The sequence below is a fragment of the Alligator sinensis genome, unplaced genomic scaffold (genome assembly GCF_000455745.1).
Source record: "Alligator sinensis unplaced genomic scaffold, ASM45574v1 scaffold147_1, whole genome shotgun sequence".
Taxonomy (NCBI): Eukaryota; Metazoa; Chordata; order Crocodylia; family Alligatoridae; genus Alligator; species Alligator sinensis.
In genome coordinates this window covers 1,605,098-1,630,561 of record NW_005841847.1, presented here as the reverse complement: position 1 = coordinate 1,630,561, position 25,464 = coordinate 1,605,098, and the positions used below count along the sequence as shown (strand labels likewise).

General features: G+C 39.4%; 1 protein-coding gene across 1 annotated transcript in view; it reads right to left on the bottom strand.

Moving 5' to 3' along the window:
• PDZRN4 (PDZ domain containing ring finger 4) overlaps positions 1–25,464 on the bottom strand; it is a 392,096-nt gene that overhangs the window by 25,110 nt on the left and 341,522 nt on the right. The window contains exons 6-7 of the mRNA XM_014521705.2: positions 2,763–2,861; positions 680–742 (exon numbers count right to left, since the gene is read on the bottom strand). Coding sequence (XP_014377191.1) covers positions 680–742; positions 2,763–2,861 — 162 coding nt within the window. The remainder of the gene's footprint in view (positions 1–679; positions 743–2,762; positions 2,862–25,464) is intronic.

The following is a 25,464-nucleotide window of genomic DNA, read 5'->3' as shown; positions in this document are numbered from 1 at the left end:
TGCTGCTGTTGAAGGCACTGCTGGTGTGGCCTGCTGAGAAGCACTGTGCTTTATTGGAGGAACCTATCTCAGATCTGGAGGGTAAATAAATCTCAGATGCTCCTTGAATGGATCATTAGAAACCAAGAATAAATAAAACAATTGTTTTCATGGTGGCTTACCAGAGAAATCAGGAAAGTTCAGTTATGAATGATGGAGGCAAAAAGATGTAGGCAAAATTAGCCAAGCTCCTATCTCCAGTACATTAAAAAATCTCCTTTACAATTAGTCCTTCTTTTCTATGAAAAGCTTCTTAACCATGCTAGGTATTACTTGAAGTTTTACCCAGATTTATGCTACTAATGAATAATCATCAGGGCACTGCCTCCCATATTTATGTTTGCAGCAGCCCTATTTAGAATTTGACAATGAGATGAACAAATGAGAAATAATATTTGATCATAAATATGGCAAAAAAGATGCAGGGTAGAAGTACATCAGCCAGAACAAGTTTGTCATTCTAGTTTTTAGTGCATGCCCCTTAACTCCCACCCATAGTGTGTAAAAGACAGACATGAATTTTCCCATCTCTCACACTAACAAAGAGAATTATCATCTGTTGTTAGCAGTCCATAGAAAGATGATAGCTATGTACATTTTTTTTAGGAAAGAGGTCAGGTAAAAGTTTATCAACACACACCTGCAAAATGCGGTCTCCTTCTCGGATCCGGCCATCTCTGGCAGCAATACTATTTGGATCAACCTGCACAGAACAATATTCAGAAACCAAGAACGATTACATTTGGAGGACATGCTATTGCTTACCTTATGCAAAAACAGATTACATTTTTCTTCAGTCAGATGAACACACAACCTTCCCTGAATAATCACATTGTTTTAGAAAACCTTCTAAAACCTTGTTTTAGAAAAAGCCTAGACAGTAAGAGGTGAGAGCATATGCTTTTCAGACCAATATTTTTCCACATGACTGTCAAGCACTAACCTTCAGCTGTCATGGACTGAGTATTAATGATTGAATTCTTAGGCTCTGGAAATTCACTTTGGACTGCAGTGATTTTGGAGCCTCGCTAATGAACAGTTGAGATCTCCACACAGACAGGTCTGTTCACTTAAGAAAGGGCATTCTCCTTTTATGAACATATTTTCTGATAAATTATTCTAGCAGTTATTAATTTACCTTTTTCTCTAGATTTTTACATTCCTAAATAAAATTAAAAATAAACCCAAAGAAGCATCTATTGTACATAGATTATGCATTGATGCTGTATACAGGTTCTGGTTGGAATCCATTAATTTTAAGTTAGTTTAACCTAAGTAGATGTTTAGGGATCCCCTAACAGTCTATCAGAGACACAATATTGCATCCCTGAGCAATGACCGACTGTTCATAGGGGTAATACTATCTATCTCCTTTCACTTGATGGTTATCTTAAATCATTTATTTTGCCTTGTCATGCCAAGAACCATTTTTCAAACTAAACATTCTGAGTGTAGCATTTGGCTTGCAGGTTATGTCCTCTAAAGATGTTAGATATTATTTTCTTATTGTGTGTTGTCAGAACAGAAATTGATTCTGAAGGGCTTAATCAAGTATGAAAGATAATATAATTACATTCCCTTAAAAGGAAGGGGCTGAGAGATTTGAAGCAGAGCAATGCCCTCCATGTAGGAAAAACAACACATTGTAGATATAAGGGTATGTGGTATTAAAAGATTTCTTTACCTTTTTCCTCCTCACAAGGTCAAACAGATTTTAACAGTAGTGCTTATATACCTATGGGAAGAGTTACTCTCAACTAATTTTGTAGCAATTCCTTATTCTTGATCTAAGGCTGGGTTTTTTAGCTTCTTTGACACTGCTTTTACACTATTATAGAGCAATCTTTTTCTCCATTGCCATTTTTATATGATTAATTTTATTGCAATACAGAAGAATTCTTTCTATGAAATTCACTCTCTTCACGATCTTCAGAAATCTGTGATATATGTCACCTGCAGGTGACAAACTGTGCATCAGATTCAGCCAGGACAGCCAATACCAAACTGAGATTCATAATATTTTTCCCTTTTCATACAGGAAAACAATCCTTTTTAAAATGGTTGGAGAACAAGGCACCTGAAAATCTTTTTGGGTTTGATACTACAAAGTATTAAATGTGTTCTGGAGAATGAGAAGAAGGGGAATTGAGGGTGTTCAACATATTTCAGGATCAGATCCTCCATTTGTTAGTTAGTAAATCTGTGAAATGTGACAGGATAAATCAGATTATTTGAAATACTCACTCCCTCTCTTCTTTGAGTATATAAGTTAAAATATGCAAGAGGCAAGGACTTCTTAGGGTATCTTTCATTGGAACAACTGTGTAGCATAGCTAGAGACGTTTCTGAATGCAACACATTCCTCCTCAGGTCAAAAAGAAGGCATTGGTATTGTTAATATGACTGCAGTAAGGGGAGGGCACAGAGGTGTGGGGATCAGAAGGTTTGCTGATTAAGAACTCTGCCTGATTTTCTCTGTACTTGTGGGATTTCATTCAAATCGCAGACAACTGTCAGACTTCTTTGCACTTTGCAAAACTGTGATGTTGTATTTACAGCATTCATATTAAACAATCAAGCTGGTAATAATTACATTACTTGGATAACATAATTTACTTTCCTACATTTATCTGACAGGTGTTGGTTAAGGGGCCGTATTTCTGCAGTTAGGTCTCAGAACACTTGTTCTTATTTTTCTATTGAGTCCTCCCAAAAATCTTTACCTCACTGACATAGATTCCTGTGTCTTCCTCATCATCCGTTCTGTAACAGACAGTCAGCCCCAACTTCTCTTGACTGCTTACACGACAGAGCTCAACCTCCTACAACAAAACACAGGAACAGTGTGGCATTTATATTGGAAAGAAAAAAGTATGCAGCAGAAATGGAGAATTAAGTCACTAACATTGTCTTGGTCAGCCACTGAGGAATTTAAATATTAACAGCCTCATAAAATCTTAGTGTTAGCCAATTCCCTTTTTCTAATAACTAAAGCAAATCATGAGAAGGTAGACTGTACCATGCAGCAGCCACGTAAGTACACGGGATTGTGTATTTTATGAGTAAAACAACACTTTGAAAATTCAGGAAGAAAGTCCAAATGCATAAACGTTTTAAGCTACATAGGAACAGTTTGGTAAGTCATGCCTAACCTCAAGAAATATGGGTGTGCATTGATTTTGCAGTTTTTTTCTTTTTGGATAATAGAAGCTGATTTACAGTATATTACGTAGTCATTTTGTTCCTATCACACCAACTATGGATTTATAGGAGAGAGGACAGACTGACTACTCATCAATCAATCCATCACACATGAATGTCATTCTTCCAACAGCAAGCTAAATGATAAAGCAAAACCATAGCCTTCTGTTAATAGCATAATTCATCCCCTAGCCAGTTCAGTTCCATGGTTTCATTGTGGGAGTTTTAAGAGAATTATAAATGCTTCAAGGAACCTCCTGTGGCATTGGGCAGCCATGGCAGAAAATGGCAGCCATTTTTTGGTGCAGAAAATATAATCTGGGGGCTGGATGCTGCTGCAGTTGTGTCTCTTGAAAAGCATCAATTTCACAGGCACCTGACATATTACAACTGCTACACTAGTAGGACTTAAGCATCTCACGACTTTGTGTGGGTGAAATATTTTGAAAAAAGTAAGTTTAATAACAATTAATCCATCAGAAAAGTGTCCTAAATTGTTTGAAAAAGGGTATGTTTAAGGCCTTATTAATATTAAATAATAACATATTTACAAACAAAAAACATATGCACTTGATTTGTAGCTGGCATTTTGTGTGCTGAGAGAAGAAAAGAAAAGGTGAAAAGAAAAGCTATAGAAGCCTCTCCTCCCCTTATAACTTTGCATGCAACACTAGTCATTGCATTCATGAAACACAAGGACTACCCCAGAGTTGGTACCTACAGTAGCAGTAAACTTCCCAAAGGGTGAAGGAAGGATAATGTTAATCTGTGTTCTCTTTATTCATCTGTTCTTGCAGTAGCACTTGGAAACACCATGAGAAAGACGAGAATAAAAGCTGGTCCTCTGAATGTGTGAGGCAGTCGCTATGGTCCAGAGATACTGCACTGACCGTGGGTACAATGTTTTCCAAAGAATGATTTTGTGGCTAGGTCACTGGACTCAAACTCAGGGAACTTAAATTCTCAGTTTAGCCACATACTTCTAGCGTGGGCTCCAGGACAAGTCACTTAATCTAACTTATACTTCAGTTCCCACTATGAAATATAGGGCTAGGATTGCAAGCCTTTACTAGAATATCACAAGGATAAAATTCATTAATGATTGTAAAGTGCTTAGATACTAAGCAAACAGCCAGAATTGTTCCAGCTGGGATAACACATCACTACACCACCCTTACTGAAGGCAATGGCTCAAAATCATGATTTAGTCAATGATCTTCATGTCGTCTTCGTTTTTATTAGAGACATTTTATAAAAGGGCATGGTTGGGCCACTATTTATTGTACTCCTGTGCCTCCCCTTGTATACAAGCATATGGGGGCTCAAAACATGAACTAAATCTATCTAAAACCATCTTAAGACATTCCATATTTTAAAAAGCTTTTAGAATATGAACAAAGCCCCAAACATGTAGGACCCCCCTTCTCCCCCTGACCTCCTGCTTTGAAAAGCAAGTTAGGCGCTGAGAAGTGGAATTAGCCTATATTCCATGGTTTGTATGGTACATTTTAAATTAGAAACACAAAACCTTTTTCACTAAGAAAGAATCACAAATAGTGACCTGATTTTGGCATTGGGAGTAAAAGTAGGTATATTGAATAGAGGCCTATTTAAAACCCATAATAATTGATGCCTCCAGAGGGAACGAGCACTTGACTAGAACTGTAATATTAGGAAGGAATTACAGTAACAAAATGGCTTCAATTACAGCAGCAAGGTATACATTTAAGGACTAAAGAAGCTTGTGGTCCCTTAGAGGCCTATAAGGAAGCCTAAATACACCATAAAGGACTGAGACTGGGACCTTTAAATCAAGGCAAATGAGGAGCTGTGCACAAGCTGAAATCCATTGACTTTCACTGTCCTGCCAATAGAACCTCAGAGTCTCCCTGAACTGAGGATGGACAGGGACCCTAACGACTGCTCTGATCATAATTTCTTGAGTGTATAGTGACCTTGAATTTCTTTTGGATGATTCGTCTCAAGATGTTTGCTATAATAATGCTGCATGAATAGTTTACATTGAAAATGAACCGAATCCTTCTGGATGATATTGGTTACAGGAGCAGAATAATTTATATATTTAGCTATTTAAAACATGAAACAAATGAGCATAAATGGCCAAAACTATGGATATTCCAGTCATGCAGTCTATAAAGTTTATTTGGACTGGCTGCTTATGTAATAATTTGCATATATTTGATTTTCATTGCTTACAGGGTGAAATGCATCAGGTCCACTTGTGTACAACACTTGAACTGCTAAAGCTGGCTGAGTGAGCAACCCCAAACTCCCTGCTTATGGAGAGGCACCCCAAGATTCCCCAGGGTGCTTCTCTGTAAGGGGGGAAAGTGGGCAGGTGCTTAGGTGGCTTGAGGGCCCCTCAAGACTGCAGAGCACCTGACTGTGGTGGCAGGAGAATGCCAGCAGCTCAGGTTGCTTGTATTCTTCTAGCACAGAGGTAATAGATGTCCGCTGGGATAAAGCAATAAAAAGTCTATGAAGCACCTTTTGTTGTGCTGCTGATTTTCCTTTCATGTGGCACAAGAAAGGTTATGGATGTTTATTTGCTCGGTGTTTGTGCCACCATAAAAATGTTTGTGGAGGCACAAATGCGATGTCAGGCGATGTCTATTTCCACCCTTACTTTCATCAGAGTTCCAGTGTCTTAGGAATCTTGTAAAAAAATAATGTAATATTTGGGAATTTGTGATGTGCATTAACCTAAGAGGTGGTATCAGAGGAGCAGAAGATGGAAGTTGGAGAACTATTAGGTCTGTATCCTTTGATGGGCAGCTACGTCTCCCCACAAAAAGTCTTCTGCTGAAGTCACTTTCAGTGACTGAAATCAAAATAACACCAGGTTATTAAATTACTGAGTGACTTCTGCTTTTCTTTGGGTGGGCAGGACAGTAATTCAGTCCATTGGTACATTTAATTTAGTGAAAGCAGTACCATTCATTTCTGGCATAAGTGATGTTTTAAATGCATTTAAGTAGATCTGCTTAATCACTCCATGAAACATGAGAAAGTGAATTCCCAAGGTAGCTCCCTTCTTAAGAGTGGAAAAGATGGCTAAGGGGAGGAGGTCATTCTTTTGAAGGCCTCAAGAACAGGTTAAATTGGTCATCCTCCAAAATGATGGAGTAGTGGCTTCAGGGCTATAACCTTCTGCCTCCAGGTTAAAGGCCACCATTCCCTTTAGTGATGGAAAACCAGTTTAAAGGCTGTCAGCCTGGGGAGACAGAAAACCAAGTTAGGAGCTGTCACTTCTTTGGGAGAAGTAAAGCTAGGTTAATACTGTCATTTCTTCAATTGATAGGAAACTAGGTTATAAATGTCATCAACTGGATTGTTGGCTTTCTAGAAGTGGTGAAAAAGGTTAAGGGCTATTAAAGGAGACCTTGTAAAGTTTGCACTAGTTTGCAGGTCACCGAATTTTCATATGGAGAGGTACAAGGTTAAGAAAAATTTTCTCATTGAAAACAAGTGAACAGTCCCAAAACAAACTGTCCCTACTGGGACTTTCTTCAAAGAGACAAAAGCTCTGGGCCTTGCAAGCTATAATTCACTTGAGAACATTAGAATATATGTAAGAAAAAATATTTTTTCCCCTCCTTGCAGCTTCAGTTCAACAAGAGCTATTACTCCAGGGGAAACTGAAACGGAATAGTAATACATTTGGAAAAAAATAATTCTTTCCTTTTTGTTCGTCCCCAAAAAATGGTTGGTCAAGTCCTGCCCCGATTTTGTTTGGAATTCTTCAATCTCTTCCTTTTGGCATTAGTTATTTCCAACACACGCTTCTCCACTTTGAATTAATGTAAAATGCTGCTGCCAAAATGATCTTCCTAGCTCATCATTCTGCCAAGGACACTCATTACCCTTTTTCAAAGTTTGTCCATTGCCTCCCTTTCTTTCGCAACCACAAACTCCTCATCTCTGTCTTCAGAGCCCTTCACTAACTCCCCCTCCCCCTTGCAATGTTTACACTGTCTGATGCCAGCCTCAGTCACCCATTTCTCCAATTCTCTCCCAAGCATTTTCACACTTCATGCCATTCTGATCTAGTGACTATGACTCTCTATCTGCCAAGACACCTTATTACTTTCCTTTGTGTCCCACTTTATAATCCACGTTTGCTCTAATGGCTACAGAAGTCTGCCACCTCATATGGCGTATTTGTTTTGTCTTTTTACAATATAAGCTGTACTGAGTAGGACCAGTCATAGTCTGAAGTGCCTAGCAGAAAGGGTTATCACAAGTTAAGAAAATAAACTCATACATAAGTTCATAGTAAAATAGAAATCTTGTAAGTATACTAGGGGTTTGCAACATTTTGGGCAGAGTGCCAAAATCACCTGCAACCTTGACTTGTAAGATGTTGATGTGCCAAGAGCAGATGCTGGGGGAGATACTAGGGGCCCAATCCTTTTTGTGGCAGCATAGCCTCAGCCTCTGCCCAAAGCACATGTGCCAAGCAAAATGCCTTTGCATGCCACTCTCTGGCACATGTCGGGGGTTGCCTACCCCTGACCTATACAATAGAATTTGACTGAAACAGTGGAGCTAAATATAATGAAATTACAATATACAGTTGGTTTGATGCACTCTTGTTGGCCAACAAGAGGCAACTTGCAACACTCGGTATCAGTGAAAGTGTCTTTGCTATAGAAAGGGGATGGCAGGTAGAATTTGAGCTGTGACTGGGTGGTTCTGCAGATTAAAATGCATTCAAGTCTCCATGTGAACTACAACTGAAGCAACTGCAAGGAGAATGTGCTGAATTAGAATGCCGCTTAGCTACTCTGGGATGACCACTTCCAGGTCCCACAGCAGACCAGGAGCTATGGGTGCTTTATGGCTTCCCATCACCCCTTCTGATAGACTATGCCCTGTTTCATGGGTAAAGTCATTTTCTACCAATGTAGACCAAGCTGAATTAATCCCATTAAGGGCAACTTCACTGCACAGAACAATTATAGTTTATTCAATATTTAAAATAATTGGAGATTTATAAAAACTTTAAAAATTATCTATGATGAACTGGACATATTCTGTTGATAATGATAGCATGGGTAGCAATGCTGTTCTACTGAATTCTTGTCAATGACAGCATACTTCCTTGGTTGCTCTGGTGTAATTCTAGTAAAAGACATAAAAAAGAATGAAATTTTTCCTTCCGATCACTGTACATTTTAATGTCTTGCCTTACATTGCAGATACTGAATCATGTCTCCTTTTATGTCCACTTTCAGTTCCTTCCACTTACTACTTAGGTTTCCATTTCTGTTTGTGAAATGTATTAAGTCTAGTGTACTGTATTTGCAATAAAACTAAAACATGCATTTCAATCACTTAGGAGACATGGGATGGCTCCTGTTCTGATAATATTCCATGGTATGACAAATGGAAGGTCTGTATTTGTCTATTTCATATTTAATACATGGCATTCTAGACTGGAAGACGCCTGATACAATGTTGACAAAATAACCTTGTCAATCCCCTTTCAAACTTTTTTCTGTATGAAAACACTGGGCCCATTTCCAGCATATATTATTTAGGAAATGTAAAAAGAACAGATCACCATAGCAAAAGTAAGAGGAAAGACTTGTGGACAGAAGTCATTTTCTTTTATCAACTGGTGACTGAAGCAAGAACTAAGATTTTCTGATAAGGCACTGGCCACATTATAGGCAGCTGAGCATATGCATATGTCTTTCTTTGATGATATACTAAAATGAACTGGACAATTTTCCCCTACTTTATCTATGACAATTTGGTTATCTGTAATGAAACTGATAAAACCCAATTTCTCAGATGGCTTTTCAACAAGTTTCCAGATGATTAATTTTTTCCCCTAAAATAAGGCCTTAAATAAGGCATTGAGCAAAGAGCATTATTAATATCTACAAAATAGTCCTTTTTAATTTCAGTTTAGAAATTAAATATTAATGGGGAACAATTCAAGAACAAATCTGAGATGCACAAGATCTGGGTTCTAATCCTTTATTTCCTGTAAACTCTGTGGGTGTGATACTTAACTTTTCTGTGACTCGACTGCTGCTGTGTAAGGTGATAATTCATAAATATATCACAGGGATGTTATGGAGCTAAGTTAATACATGTTTATAAAATGCTTCAAGGCAACTGGTTAGTAATGATATGGAAAGTTCTTTAAAAATATTTCAAATAGTGAAGTTCCTAAAATATTCTTCTGATATCTTTTTAACAAACAGGTGTGGCGTGACAAAAAAAACCCAACCAAACCAAAACCAAAATTATAATTGCTGCCATGATCACTCAGTCTGTACTACAATATTTTACATCAATGGTACTAAATACTGTAGCAACTTATTATAGGCTATAGTTTTGAGGACAATATCAACTTGCACACAACGTGTTAAAAGGAGGAAGTGTAAACCATATTAAGTAATACTAACATTCTTTTTATTTCTAAATTGAATTAAGTTAGTAAAATCAGGTTCTCATTAAAATGGCAGAACGATCATACTGACTAGACCCCAAAGCTTCAATATCCTTGATAGCAGCTGGCCTTTCTACCGAGGACTTCACAACAAAGATAAGATGCTCTGGAATAGGGCTGTCCAACTAGCATGCAGGTGCCCTGCACATGGTGCAGTGGCAGGGGCATCTGGGTACACAATACAGTATGTGTGTGTGTATGTGAGAGGGGGGTGTGTGTGGTGGAGGGAGCAAAGGGGTGCAGCAGTGGCAGGGGCATCTGACTCCACAATACAGTGTGTGTGTGTGTGTGTGTGTGTGTGGTGGGGGGAGCAAAGGGGTGCAGCAGCACAAGCACCTGGGCCTACTGTGCAGTGCAGGGGACATGCAGCTTCCACTTACATAGCCCTGGCTAGTCATAACCCTGCTAGTGGGACCCAAGGGGCATGCAGCCTCTGGCCACTTACACATTGGACAGCCCTGTTCTAGAGCAAAGAGAAAGCTGGAAGGAAATGGAATGTCAAGGGTGACTGTTCAGATACATTTTTATACCTTAGTGTGCTTATTCAAACCGCCTAACTTTAAACTCATCTAATAATTAATGGTAGTTTTAATATAGCCTAATCACTTTGTGCTGTCATCTTGGAGTGTAAGAATTGCAATTCTAAATTAAATCAAGGTCTGTTGAGTCCCGAAACTATTTTGCTTCGAGTACTGGCCCAATACCTGATGTTTTAGAGAGAGAGTAGTAGTTTTCCCCACAAAGTTTAAGAAGAAAATATAAAGAATACAAATGAAACAAGATGGACATTATTACTGGTATTTCAGCTCTTCTTTCCTAGCTGAAGTAAAGCCTGAGAAGCTGATTTAATGTTCATCCTGCTAATCGCATCATTGACTAAACAATTAACTGAAATAGAAAGGGCCAAGAGCAGAGTAACTTAAAGAACAACTGACGGAAGAATGAGCTGAGAATATTCATTTCTATGTATTTTAAAAATTGATTTTTTTGTTTATTATAGTGTTTCTACTTAAAAAGAACTTCACAATGCAAAATACATTACTACATAGTACGGGTATTGAGGAATAGATGAAGTCAATCGGACAATTCACATCCTTAAGTCAGGCATGTGCATTAGTACCTTTCTTGGTCAGTAACAATATGGGGTAAGATCATCTTCTAGGGTCAGTTATGATTTGACTGTCCCCCATTTTTTATCAAGATTACCAAAAAGGGCTGCCATGAAACAGGCAGCTTAATGTTATCTGCTTCTTGCAAGTGGTCTCTATAATCTGTCAAAACCAAGTTTTTGGTTCTTGAGAACTAAGGCTCTCTGCTAGTCTCAGAAATTTGTCCAGTAATCTTATGCTATTGTTACTTCTTCTATTCATGCTCTGTAATGGTTTGAACACACTGATTAAACAGCCTTCTAGGTGGAACAGTTATTGATAATATCGCTCTAATGACACACTGCTTCTCTTTTGCCCACATGATTAGAGGCTACCCTTTTTCATACTGCAGTATCACCTATCATTTAGGTGGCTGCTTCTTGCAGCACTTAGCCTTCATATCCTGCTTCTCAATCATACAAGTTTATTCTCATTCTAATAATCATGCTGATAAAATCAAAATAGATATCACAAACACTATATGAGATGCATTCTCCTTCTGAAGGCAAGTAAAATGAGTGGAGAAAAAGATTGGGGAACAGGGCTATCTGTTCTTCTACAATGCACCCTATGCCAGGGGTGCTGAACATACAGCTCAGTGGTTCTCAGCTGGGGAGGTGCAGCATCCTGGGGTGCCATGAGACCCCCTTAGACATGCTGCAGCAGCCGCAACCAAGTGAAACTGCCCCACACACTTCTCCTGGTGGGCAGCAATGCTGCCTTGTGCTGTGCAGCGCTTCCTGGTCTGCAGTCCCCTTTTTTAGAAATGTATCATTCCTTATAAGAGCAACTTCTATCCATGGAGATAAAGTTGAAGATATAACAAACATAATTTATTAATTCTATTTTGGGGCTAATATTTTAGAAACCTTTTAAAATATTTTCATGAACCTATATTATTGGTCAGTTCTTTAAAATGTGCCAGTGAGGTTATTTATAATATGTGATGATCTCCAAAGGCAGTCAGCACTTGACTTATTAAAAAAAAGGATTGTACAGACATTTAAAACTACATTTTGGGGAATATTCCTACATTGCTAGACAGAGAGGGGTGGATGGCCCAACAAATTTACTGGACCACCTTATGTGATCTATATATCCAAGTCTAATTTCTATTATTATATGATAAATCCATCTCAGAAATAATAAGTATTTACTAAAAATCATAATATCAGAGACAGCAAAAGGCAACAGAAAATTTTAGTCCACTGGAAAGGCTCATCATTTATCACCTGTAAGATCAGTTAAAGATGAAAAAGCTCTGTCTAATACTTCAGCTCTGTCAGAACTGTTTGTTCCGTGTGGGCCAGGGTAAAGAAACAGTTTACAGGAGAGATTATATAGAGGAAATGACTATGAATGGAGCTTTCTTAATTGGTCCAGTCAAAAAACCCAGAAATGCTTAAGATTCTACAGGGAAGGTGAGGTATAATGAATGCAAACAAAGGTTCCACAGATCTAAGAACTATAGCAAGGCTGTTTACACATATGATCTCTTGTTAGAGGATTTTCTATGAAATAAGTTAATGTCTATATGACAGAGGCTAATTGTAGGATATGCTTAAAAATGTTTAGTATACAAAATTGTGCAATGTATCTAGCATCTGCTCTGGAGGTCATCATATATCTTTTATTTCATTCTTTCCCCAAAGAGTAAGTTTAAATGTAAATGTATTCTGCGGCTTTAATTTACAAACACTGGCCCCTGTTGTGTTTAAAAAGCAGTACTCTTAATCACAAAAGCTGCACTCTTACTCCTCCGACACCTTCATTGCAGAAGGTAATGAGTATCATAGGATTTTAGCAGCACTCCTTCCATCCACCCCTTGGGCTTTTCTATTTCACAGAATTTACAACCTATTCTGCTAAACGCCTACAGAGAATTGGTCAAGTTCAAGATTTCTCTTTTAAAGCTATTGAAATTCTTCAGTTGTGAAAATAAGTTAATGAAATAGCCCCCTTTTCCCTCTCTAACACTCCCAATGTGCTCTGTTATGCAGATTTTACATAGACAGGCACATCCACAATGTATTTGGGGGCTATTTGGATGGAAATAGAAAAAGCTATGGAGCAAGACAGTGCCAGTCTAGATGTAAACAGGCTGGAACTGCTGGCAGCTATACTGTTACAAATAAAATTGCATTCCCTACTGTCTTCTCACTTATCAATTTTGACAGAAGACTGTCCTGACTTCTCATAAACTGCATTGAAAAGGACAAATCACATTGGATGTCAGATTTGCTAGAATGGATTTGGTTGGTAGCTTACCACAAAGAAACTGAGGGTTATCTCCATTCCACATGGCAGGGAAAGACAATACTCTGTCTAGGCAGTGGGGGCTGTACCTCATAGGATAAAGTATCATTTAATCCCTATCTTTTTTTGGTTGGGTCTAGTTTTGGGGATATCTGACATGAGATATATAATTTTCTTTTACATCCCAGCAGAAGTGCCATATTCCAGCATGTCTTTTGCAAATACAAGATCCAAATAGAAACATAATCTAGCATGGAAGACAGATTTAAAAAATAAGATTACTTTCCTCTCTCTCATTTCTCTAGGTACAATTAGGGTCACAACACTGCTTTGTCTCCATGTGCAAGATTCCCTCAGATGTCAGCATATGCTAGAAAACAGTACCAGTGTTAGAAAATTGGTACCAGAAAAAAATACAGCATTTGAGTGCTTATTAAATTTTTCATTCCACTATTTTGGATGAAGAATTTTAATAACTTTTGACCTAGACAAATAGGTGACAAATCCCTGGTAATAAGCATGCAATACTATATCGGTCGCTATTATCTTCCTGATGCTTTTGTTTAATAAACTGCCAGCATATAGCACTGTATTACACAGAAGAGCCAAACAATGAGGTATCCCCTGAGGAATGGCTTCTGCAACTGGCATTGTTATATGGTTTTCTACTATATAGGAGATGCACCTGTGTGTCAGCTGTTTGCAGCAAAAGACTAGCAGGTTGGCTTGCTGGGTGGGGGCAACACCTGATGGACAGGTAGCATGAGGGAGAAAGTGGGTAGGTCTGGTTAGAGAGAGAGAAGCTGTGGAGCTAACTGTGAGAAGAGAGCCACAGCTACCAAGATCACCAAGCTATTCCTGATGCACAAAGTGAGTACTGCAGTAGGTTCAAAGTGTTAAGAATACAGGAGAGGAACACACAAAACGTGAAATGCTGTGAGCCCTTGTAGGGCTGATGAGGCCTTGCTAGCCTGCTTTTAAATTTAAGCCCTGAGTTTGAAGAACTCATGACAGACTTTCAGGGAGTGTGTCTCATAAACAAGTCAAAGAGAAGGAACATTGTTTCAGGATTATACACTAACTGGCTACAAAAGGCTCAAGAGCTGTCATCACATCCTCTAGTAAATCACAAACATCCACTTGAACTCCATTCCCCTCCCCCCCCCCATTAGCTGACAGAAATATACTACATTTCCAAATCCTTGTCAAAAGACTAAATCTCAATAATCACTCCTTATAGCATGTATTAAACACACAGCACCTTAAACTCTCAAACAAAAAGCAAATGCATTACATTACCTTCTGGACAGCTATACATACTGGAAAATAACATGCCCTCAGCTTATTTTGTTATCTTAAATAAAACTTATTTATTTTTAGCTTTCATTATCTCTCATTTTACCATCTTCACTAACACTCCATCTCAGGAGCTACTGCAGTCTTTGTTACTTTTTCACATTGACTTCTCTTTCTAGATTTTTCTTTTATCCTCAGGCAATTTTCCTTGTTTCTGACACTCCACATGGCAAAATGCCCATGCTGTTTTTATTAAAACTAACTTACCTGGGACATAAAGTATTTAGATCCACCTGTGGGATGCCCTAGAATTGAAGGGCCCCTCAATGAATTTGAACCTTCCTGTAAGAAAGAACCGGAGGGCAATGCTGGACTACTGCTCACATGCAGCAGACCCACAGCACTATAGCTTGTACCACTGAACAGCTTTTGCAAGCATGAGAAAGAGAGATGTTTTGGGCAGAGGTGCTCACGCCTTGGAGTCGGGACAGCTCTCCTCTGCCCTGTGGAGATTACCAGCCCCAATCGCCATGCAGCTTGGAGGGAGTTGCCCTGGAGCCGGGACAACACCCCCTGTCCCGCCATAGCCCAGGCCTGACCCCCGTTGTCCCCCGCCAGCCTGGGGCTGGCACCTGGGAGAGCCTGGAGGTCCCCTTGGCTGCTGCAGGGGGGCAGAGTAGGGCAGAAGCAGTCCTGGACTGAACTGCTCCTGATGGGAGTAAATTTGCTCCCAACAGGTGCACATTCAGATGTGTGTCCAGGCGCAGTTTAAGTCCTGAAAAGCAATGCTTTCTCATCAGATTAGAGGGGTGTTTTGGTAATGGCAGTATCTATTATAGAAGTTATGAGATGTACTTTAGTCAAATTGATTTAGATCCTCTACATCCTGATGAAGTCTTCACTGTTCCTGGATGAAGCTCATTAGAAATTGTTTCTACCCTCCTAAAAATTTTGATGAAAACAAGGAGAAATCATTTTCAAATAAATTTATTGTGAAAAATATGACTTTTCAAAAAAACTGTAAAACCTGCAAACTGAAATTGCTTTCCCTTGTATTTTGAAAATGAAAATAACTGGCAAAAAATATGAACAGTTTAAACTGAAAGCAAAAACTACAACTTACGCCTTTCCTGAGTGCTACTTTGATCTCCCTCCTCTACCCAATCTGCTGTTCTGCCTTCTGTTTTCTACCTTGTGCTTCCTGCCTGATCTGCTGCTCTGTTTTTTTGCTTCCTGCCCTGTGCTTTCTGTCCAATCTGCTCTAGTTTCTGCATCCTGCTCTATCTGCTGCTGTGCTACCTATCTCCTCCCCTGCCTGCTACCTGCCACCTTGTTCTAAAGCATCTACTACTGCTGGAGACTGGGCTAGGGGGACCATTGTTCTGAACCAGTATGGCACTTCTTATATTCTAGAGAGGATAGGAAGGATTGGGGTCCAAAGTACATACCAAACACTGCTTACAGATGTTAAAAAACAAAACAGTGCTTTACTTTAAACTTGGTGCAGTCCCATGCTGGGCCCAGCACATGCCTAAAAGAGGAAACACGTTAGCTGGACCAGGCTCACCTACATCTGTACAGACTGGGTGCTTTAATGGGGCTTTTTGGGCACTTTTATCTAATAGCTGATTGAATCAGCTTTTGATAACGGCTGTGAGAAATTTTCTTTTACAAGGTACAAGTGTGTGGCAGCTGTTCCTGAAACAAATTCCCAGCTCCATTCAAGTATTTTTAAAAGCCCAGTCCCTTAATCTGCAGGTTTCTCTAAACTGCAATATGTGCCCTTCTCTAAGTGATGAACTTCAGACGCACAAAATCCTAAAGTCTATGTGGCTCTCAGATTTCAAATTTAAATTAACTGAGAATCAATGTGACATAATTAGCTTTCATTTTTTACAATCTATTTCACTTGTAATGCATAAAGTCACACTTTATCTTTGCTGTATTTCAAAATGTTACTGCCCAGCACTTGACTCTGTAAACATCATTATTACTGCTGAGTGCCTGCCTTGGATTTGAAATGAGTGAGAAGATTTATTTGCCTCATCAGCACATTCTAAACATCCATCCAGCCAATCAAAATGCAGAAGATACAACAGATGTTCTAGCATCTGCTACAAAGAACATTTATGCGGCCAAGAGAATATGCAGCTAAATTTTCAAACCTTTACAGTTTCACATTTGAATATTCTTGATCTAAAACTGTGTAAATGGTATTTGGAATATTAATTAAATCAAGTTACTGAACATAATGATTCAATTCTAGACAGATGCAAAAAATTAACATACTTGCCTGTGTTACAGTTTATTATTTAAATATGCTAAATGCAAAAGACTATGAAAAGGCAATGTTAAGACTGTACCTTCAAAAACCCATGGAAATGTGTAAACTGAAATTCTAGAAGCAAAACAGCTCATTTAGATTCCTGTCTACCTTATACAGATACAGGCACACAAAATGATACACAGTGGGCATGTTTATATGTGCATTAATGCACTGTAGTTATGGCGCATTAAGTTTAGTACCTGTGGGCATTTTTACACGTGTAAGTGCCGTAGCGCCAGGCGCTTTGAAAAGTGATGCACTGTGACGCTTGCAGTTATATAAGCGGTGAAATGCATGTCAGTGATGAGAAAACTGCAGTGACAAGCTTTTGAACTAAAACACATTGGAGGTGCTTTAGTTCAAAAGTGCACTGCTGCCATTTTTAGCATGCTGATGCACATTTTGCCGCTTATACAACTGCACGCAGCACAGTTGAGTCTACTCCGAAGTGGCGGATTTTCAGCATGTCACAGGACAAAAAAGTATGTGTATAAACGCTCTGTAATAACAAGTACTAACTCAATGCGCAGTAACCGGCACTACTGAGCAGTAGCACTGACACACCATCAGTGCTACTGGTGCCAGCAGTAGCACAGGTGCATGCCTTTTTAGTGCTGTGATGTGCTAATGCGCAGAAGAATTAGTCTACTGCACATTTAGCATCTCGTTTAGATGTGCCCAGTGATTTTTTAAAGTTACTTCCTTTTTTTTCTTAGTAGCAATATGACATTGATGTGTACACTGTCCATGCTGCCTTTCAGCTGTCTAAATGTCATCCAAATATGCTATAGCCCTCACTCCAAAACCCAGAGGTTGATGGTGACAGTCATGAGATTAACTATAGAGGAATGTTATAAACAAACCTTTTGTGTTGTATACCACTAACTATTTCACTTACACTCTACCCATGTCCTCCAAGACTGAGTAAAATATCCAAAACTCTCTGACAAGTTGCCTTGGTAAATAAATTAATAAACAGTTTTTCAGAAAAAATCTCTTTTGGGATTTTTCCTTTGTGAAAGTGACTTTTAAGGCCCAAGGCATGCCATTTTTAATCATAGTTTAAGGTTAATCTCATTGGCAGCCATCAGTCTCAGGAGACCACAGAGATTATGTCTCTGGTGGGTTACTGAGTACCACCACAACTTCTTGAATGGCTGAGGAATGCAATGCATGACAAGCAGATCCTCTGACAAGTTGCACATACAAATTCAGTTGAACTTGCACTGGCATACCGAGTACCATTTAGTCTTGCCTGCCTCTGACACCTCTTCTCTAGATCATCATTGACCCTCTCCCTCTCAAAGCAATGTAGCCCTCCTTTATGGTGGCTTTCTATTTGCAGTAGTTCGAAGCGACTGTTTCCTAATGTTGTCTAATGATGTGCAGCTCATGAAGGTTTTTCTTGCAGACAACAACATGGAGTTAGGACCATCCAAGTTGATGTCTTCCAGTGGCCAACTCACCATAGAGTATGTCCTTGGGGATTCAGCCATGGCTCATACAATTCACATGTCCTAACCAACAGAGGAGTCTCTGTCTCAGGGGCACAAACATACTGGGTATCTTGGCCCGTTGCAGAAGACCAAAGTTGGGGATTTTGTCACACCATGTTATGCCTATCATACAGTGGAGACACTGAAGATGGAAACTGTTCAATTTTCTTTCTTCCTTAGCATAAGGAGTCCATGTTTTCCTGCCATACAATACAGAGCTAAGTATGCAAGCACTGTAGACAGTAATCTTTGTCAACAGAGTGAGTGCTGTTTTTACAAACTCTCTTTTGAAATTTAGCCATGGTGTTGCTTGCCTTTGCAATGTGAGCATTAATTTCAGCTCCAAGCCAAGATTCTGTGAGATGTTGGAGCCCAAGTAAGTGAATTATAACTCTTCAGGACTTAGTATCATAGGAAAGGAGAGTCCCAACTTCCCAGGAGAAGTACATACATGTTTCTTGGCTTGGAAAGTCCCAAAACATTATTGACCAATGATATTATTCATACACTGAAGCTATTTAAAAATGTTTGAGTTATATTTTAAAGTTATGTTTTCTTTCCTTTTAAGTCCATGAAGTTGAGTTACATGATACTGGGCACATCTACATGAGCCAGCCACTGCACAGATGTTACTGCACAATTGTTACTGCATAACCAAGTACTAAATGACTGTGCAGTAACTGGTGTTACTGAGCAGTAGTGTCCTGGCACAGTTGCCTAGTGATGCTTACTACATAGTAGCTCGTTACTACTGTGCAGTAGTATCATGTCATGGTTCACACCCAGTGATGCTACTGAGCAGTAGTAACACGCTCCTGTGCAGTAAGTGTCTCATGTAGATGCGTCTACTGACACACATCAACTTTGATAGTGGAAGTGAGTGAACAAAAATACTGAAGTACTTAAAAATTCTTGAGCTACCTAAAATAATTTTACTGTAAAATACGGGCATATAAAGACTACATAAGGGTGTGGTATAATGATAAAAAAGTCTACAGATAAAACATCATTAAAATGGAAGATTTATAATCCACAGAATCTCACAAACATGAAAATAATTCAAGCACCTTGTTCTTCATTCTCCAAATGAAAAATAGATGCCATATATTGTAATGCTGCCCAACAATAAGGTGCTGAAGAACTAAGCTCACTTTTCTTCATTTTCTTGGGAAAACATAAGCTGTGACAACAATGAGGAAGAATTTTTATTACCTTTCAGGTGAAATGAGGAGTAACCTTGTGTTTGTTTTATGAAATCATGAAACAAAATGACTATCACTGACTTGATATATTTTCCTCCTATTTTAAACCACAATGAATGGCAATAACTTTGATAAATTTGCCAGTGTCATTTTTGTGTCCTTTCTTCCTCCACGTGTAGTGATGCTCCTTAGTTAGGAGCACAATTCAAGTCAGTAAATTGGGATATTCATTACTAGTGACAGCTACAGAAGACAGCAATTTCATCTGCTTTGAATGTCAGCATTTTGTGGTGAGTTATGCTAAATACATAAAAAAATATTAAGAACAAACAAGCACAACAGCAAGTGGCCTGACATCCTACTTTATCTAAATGATCTTCACATCAAAAGAAAAGGTGGAAGTGTGATTTAGGGGATAAAACAAAAATGCAACTAGTCAGGACTTCAGGGTTGTATTGCCAGTTCTGTCACTGACTGGCTGTTTTATCTTGTGCAAATCATTTAACTTGTGGGCTAGGGACAGACATTCAAAATCCTGAGCCTGTATTGATTCAATCTTTGCAGGTTAGTCTAACCTGGCTAGGCTAAATCAGTTTGTAACCCAGACAGACATCCCAGAAATGTAGGCACATGCTTGCAGTGGCTCAGGCTAGAAGCAGGGGGGGGAGGGGGGAGGCACTATAAGAGCCCTCCCGTTGCTTCCACAGAGCACAGCTGAGAAGGGTGTGGCCAGGCCCCTGCAGGACACTCTTATTACTTCCCCACCTCCTGAGCTGCCCAGTGGGGATGTTTATCACCCCTAACTCAGTGTGTATCAATTCATTAAGAAAACAAAGCCTCTCTCCACTAACTAACGGAGCTTTTCTTAAACAGCTCTTCTAAGGAAGGACATTAAGCTACCTGTTGATTAGCTCCAGAAAGCCTGTCTGCTTCTGTCCTTTCCCACAGCATGGACTGTAGCCAACATGTGGTCTGCTAGCTAATACACAGACACCTCTCAGCAAGGCAGAGGGGACAGGGGAATTCCTGCTTAGCAGGGAGTGGTGAGAGGGAGAGGGGGAGCAAACAGCTTTTCTTAAAGAGCTTTTCCAAGGAAGGGCGTTAAGCTACCTGTTGATTAGCTCCAAAAAGCCTTTCTGCCTTGGATGTCTCCTACAGCATGGACTGCAGCTAGCATGTGGTTTGCTAGCTAATGCTGAGGTGTCTGAGTAAGGAAGAGGAGAGGGGGGAAATAATCCCTGTTTAGCAGGGAGAAGCCAGGCAGATGCTCTGGGCCTGCAAATCTGTGCCAAGCTCCAGCCAAGGAGCAGAGGGGAGGGGCCAGCCCTGCTGTGGAGCAGAGAACCGTGCCCAGCCCAGAGAGCATGCTGGGGGGTGTCTAGCTTATCTAAAACCAGCAAGAGTCAAATCAGTTAAGTCTGATACTATATTTAGCCAGGTTTATCTCAAACCAGTTTCAGCCATTCTTAAACTGGTTTATGTGCACTGAATGTCTGTTCTGTTACCGGTTTAAACCAGTTTCTGATTACTTAACCAGTTTATGTGTAATGTTTGTCCCTAGCCATGAAGCTCAGTTCACCTACTTATAAATTACAATGGTGTAACAACAGTGGCTATACTTCATTAGGGCTGTGGTAGGTTTAATTAATTCACATCTGTAAAGGGAGTGTGCCATTCTAAACTCAAAGGTGACATTTTAAAAGTAAAGCATTATTCTGTTATTACCTCTTATGCAGTGTTCTACTGGCCATATTTAGCCAGAAATTATATGCATATTACTGTCTTTATGTAAATCATGACTATTTAAACCTCAAGAGCCTTTTTAATATGAAAATATCTGAAAAGTGTTTCCTTGTGCTAGTGGGCCAGATGTGTGCTAAAAGCCGTTCATTTTAATTACTATTCTGGATTATTCAAAGAACTACAGTAAAACCTAAGGCCATGCCACTGTTTCATTTTTAAGAGTCACCCTTCCTTTTTACAGTCTGCACTGGCAGTCAGACAATTCACAGGATAGGTATTACAATTATAACAACACAAGACTCCTCTTGAATCAAGGAAAAAAATTTCTATAAGAAACCTTGAATAGGAACTATGTAATATTTTCATGTGTACAACTGAACCAATTTATAGTATGCCATTTACAAACTAAAAAAGATTATTTAAGATGATTTTTAATAAATATATTTAAAATGAAATCCACCTTTTTCTGTACCTCTGTATGTTAAAACTGGTAAGACTGGCATGGAAAAAAAGAAGTTAGTAAAACCAGAAAGACTTTCTTGTGACTGAGATTACAGACATACTCATTATCTTTCATATCATTCTTAATACTGTAGATTTAAAATGAAAAATTTACATTCTATACTTAAATAACTGTGTTAATAAAATGCCCGCATAGAGTAAGGTTTCCAGGTTTCAGTATTAATTTTTGGGCTATTTTGAACGGTTGTTCGGCAAATACATGGAATATTAAAAAGCCTAGGTTTTCCAAACCCCTTCTGACCTGCCTGTCAGTTCAATACCACCCCCTCTCATCAATGCGATTAGCAGCTGCATAAAGCTGACAACTATGGGTGTAGAGATGAGGCATGTGGTAAAAAATATCACTCTTCCATTAAAAGTCTACAGTATATTTACCAGCAAGTCTGATTTATATCCTTTCATCCCAAGAAACTGGTCTAACTGCAACAGAAAGTTACAACATTTTTCCTGACTTTGGCTGTGGCAAATACATCTTTAGAGCAGGGGTTGGCAACGTTTTTCAACAGAGTGCCAAGAACACCTGCAAAATCAACTTGCAAAATGTTGGTGTGTCAGGAATGGATGGTGGGGGAGCCACAAGGGGCCCAATCCTTATTGTGGCAGGGAAAGGCTGGGGCTACACTGCCGTCTGCCCTGAGGTGCACGTGTCAAGCAAAATGCCTTTGTGTACCAGACTCTGGCACCTGTGCCAGGGGTTGCCTATCCTTGCTTTAGAGTCAAGCTAAAGAGCACTGTATTTCTTGAAGCTTTCACTGTTTGATTATTTCTGGTGGCTGCTGAATTTGAAATTTGCCTCCTATTTGCTAATGGCTCTTTTTGATTTATTCCAACTTTTAGAAGGTTCAAGTGAAAAATTGACCCCCGGAGTGTGAGGTTTGACCTAGGAACTACTATACAAAGCCCAAGCAAAAGTCTCTGTTATGTAACTAACGCCCATCTGCAAAGATAAGGAGGAGACAGTCTTAGATAAAGGAGGCTCGAAAACAAAAGCAGAATCAGAGGACTAGGGCAAAGAGCTCATTAAAATACTAAAAATGATGCCCCTAGGTGGGGAGAAAGTATGCTAATGAAACATACATGTATGTAAATGAGATACATAGCTAAAACACAGGTATAGAGACATGCTCAGTAAAGAACTCCTTGCGTCACTCCTTTATAACCAATTAGCAAACAAGAATGCTTATGAAGGTCCAATACTTCTGTATAAAAGATGCTTAGAATTAAGAATCTGTGTGCTTGTTACATGAAATTATTCCGCTTGCACCTTTTATTGCTAGCAATAAATCTTCTTTATACTTTCACCCCTGGTATCTTTATTGGCCTTTGCATACCGGGCACGATCCCAGACTTGAGCTGGGGCTCAACAGGAGGAAATAAAGAAGGAAAAAGGACAGTACTATGGAATGTAAATAAGGTATTATAGTGACTCTGTTCATTTATACCACTTACAAAGTCCCTATCAAGGCATGATCTCTGTCTCCCCTTCACTTTTAGAAAATTAAATGTAAAATATGATTTAATGCTTGTAACAAGATATTTCATGCTAAATCAACAGGCTTTATCACAAACCCCTAAATCAGAAATAGCTCCCAGTTTGGTGGCCACAAATTATTATATAGGTTAGTTTCTTTACATAGATACTGTAGTTCAAGAATCAAACAAAAAAGTTATGTGTTTAAACAAAAAGTGACTCTGCACGTACACTAACTACTTCTATGAAAATGGTATTCTATTTTTAGCATTCATGAGCTCCAGTTACACTGAGAGCCTTGTTACACCTTACACTGTGAGCTGCACTAATGTTGATTGGTGTTAGTGTTAGCTTGAATTTGGAACAGTCACAGTTATTCCAGCAGGGGCTCAGAGGACTGAAAGGTAAGAATACCCTCCACCCCCACTTTCCATTATAGGCTTTCCCACTGCCGCCTGGAGCTTCCCCTTCGCGCCTGGAGTTCCACATCAGCAGGATAAGGAGGGCAGGTCAGGTGTTTACACTAAGATGTGGCCTAGAATGGCTACATATTAGATGTGGCTATGCCTTAGTGTAAACATGAGCTGGGTTACACAGATCAGAGATAATTGTGCCCTGGAGTGGTATAATTTTGAGCCTCCTAATGGGTGCTTAAAACCAGTTTTGGGTGTTAACGTGTGGACAATCCAGATTTTAAGAGCTTCAGAACCCACTTAAAATTACTGTGCAACAAGATTCTGACACTGACTGTAATGTCTGTAAAAGAGTGTTTGCAGGCTATCACAGCTCTGAAGGGAGCTGTTATAGGTTATCAGATCAGTAATCCTCATGTTAAAAAGTCATGAGGCAGCTCTCATTTCATCTAGTGTGTTAATAATAGACCATTCAGAAAGTCCCTAAATACTTACAGAGTTCATATTTTACCAAGTCCCGAGATATATATATATATATATATAGGGCCTAAGCCTGAAAATCCTTACATATGCAAGTGACTTTACTTGGTTTTCTTTGACTTCAGTGGGGTTGCTTCAATGGCATAGTTTCTCACATATATTCTTGTATTTTCACACCTTTAAATAATAGCATTTGAAAGAGATGGAAATCCCTTTCTGGCAATGGGGTGGGGAAAAAACAGTAAAAGAAATTAACCCCCCAAATATTAATGTTAAACATGTGACTACGACAAAAATATGGAAATTTAAATTTAGAGCTGATGCTTCATCCTCATCTCATCACGATGGCCTTAGGGGCCCCAAACAAAAGGAATATGATATTGTTGAAACATTCAAACACAATAAGACAAATTAAGGACAGAGAATTAAATGCTCTCCCTATTGTACTGAAATCAACGGAAGCTTTGCCACTGACATCAAGGCTAAGGACAGAAGTTACACATAAACTGGTTTAAGTAATCAGAAACTGGTTTAAACTTGTAAAAGAACAGAAGTTCAGTGCACATAAACCAATTTCAAAATGGCTGAAACTGGGTAAGATAAACCTGGTTGAATGTAGTATCAGATATAACTGATTTTGGTCAACCCGGTTTATGAAACTTCTGTCCCAGACCTTTCCTGGTTCAAGTTAAATCACAGTCCCCTCAGCATCCCAGCATGCTTTCCAGCCCTGGGCTGGGGTAGGCTGTGCTGTCTGCTCCAGCAGAGAAGGGCTGGGGGAGGAGGGAAGACAGGGACTGCCCCGCCCCGCCAGTCAAACCCTGGCTGGGGTCTGGAGCCAGGGAGGGGGGTTAAACCCTGCTTCCCCTGGCTAAACCTCACTTCCCCTGAGTACAGAGCTGCCCTGACCTGCCCTGCTAAACTTACTGAAAATTACTGCTGGCTGTGAATGTGGACTACAAATCCCAGAGGCACCTGGAAGCAGGAAGAGGACGTGATGAGCAACCCTGCAGAGTCCTGTTTCTATGATTCTTGACCACAAATCCCAGAGACCTCAGGGACAGCAGGAAGAGGAAGTGAATACACAGCCCATGCTGGTTACATGCCAGAGACACATGAGCTAGCACCCTCTAGCTTTTGGTCTGAGCCACTGCAGGCATGTGGCTGCATTTCCTGAATCAAAAGTGAATGTGTGTCCAGTTGGTTCTCAATTTAATCTCTGCAGTTTAGACTAACTTGCACAGACTGAATCGATTCAGCCTTGGGCTTTTTGATTGCCTTGTACTTAGCCCAAGTGACACAAGTTACACTCCTCCTACTTTAGTGAAGGAATATAAAAAATAGGATTTATTCACATTTATTTTTAACAGATTTGTGCATGCAA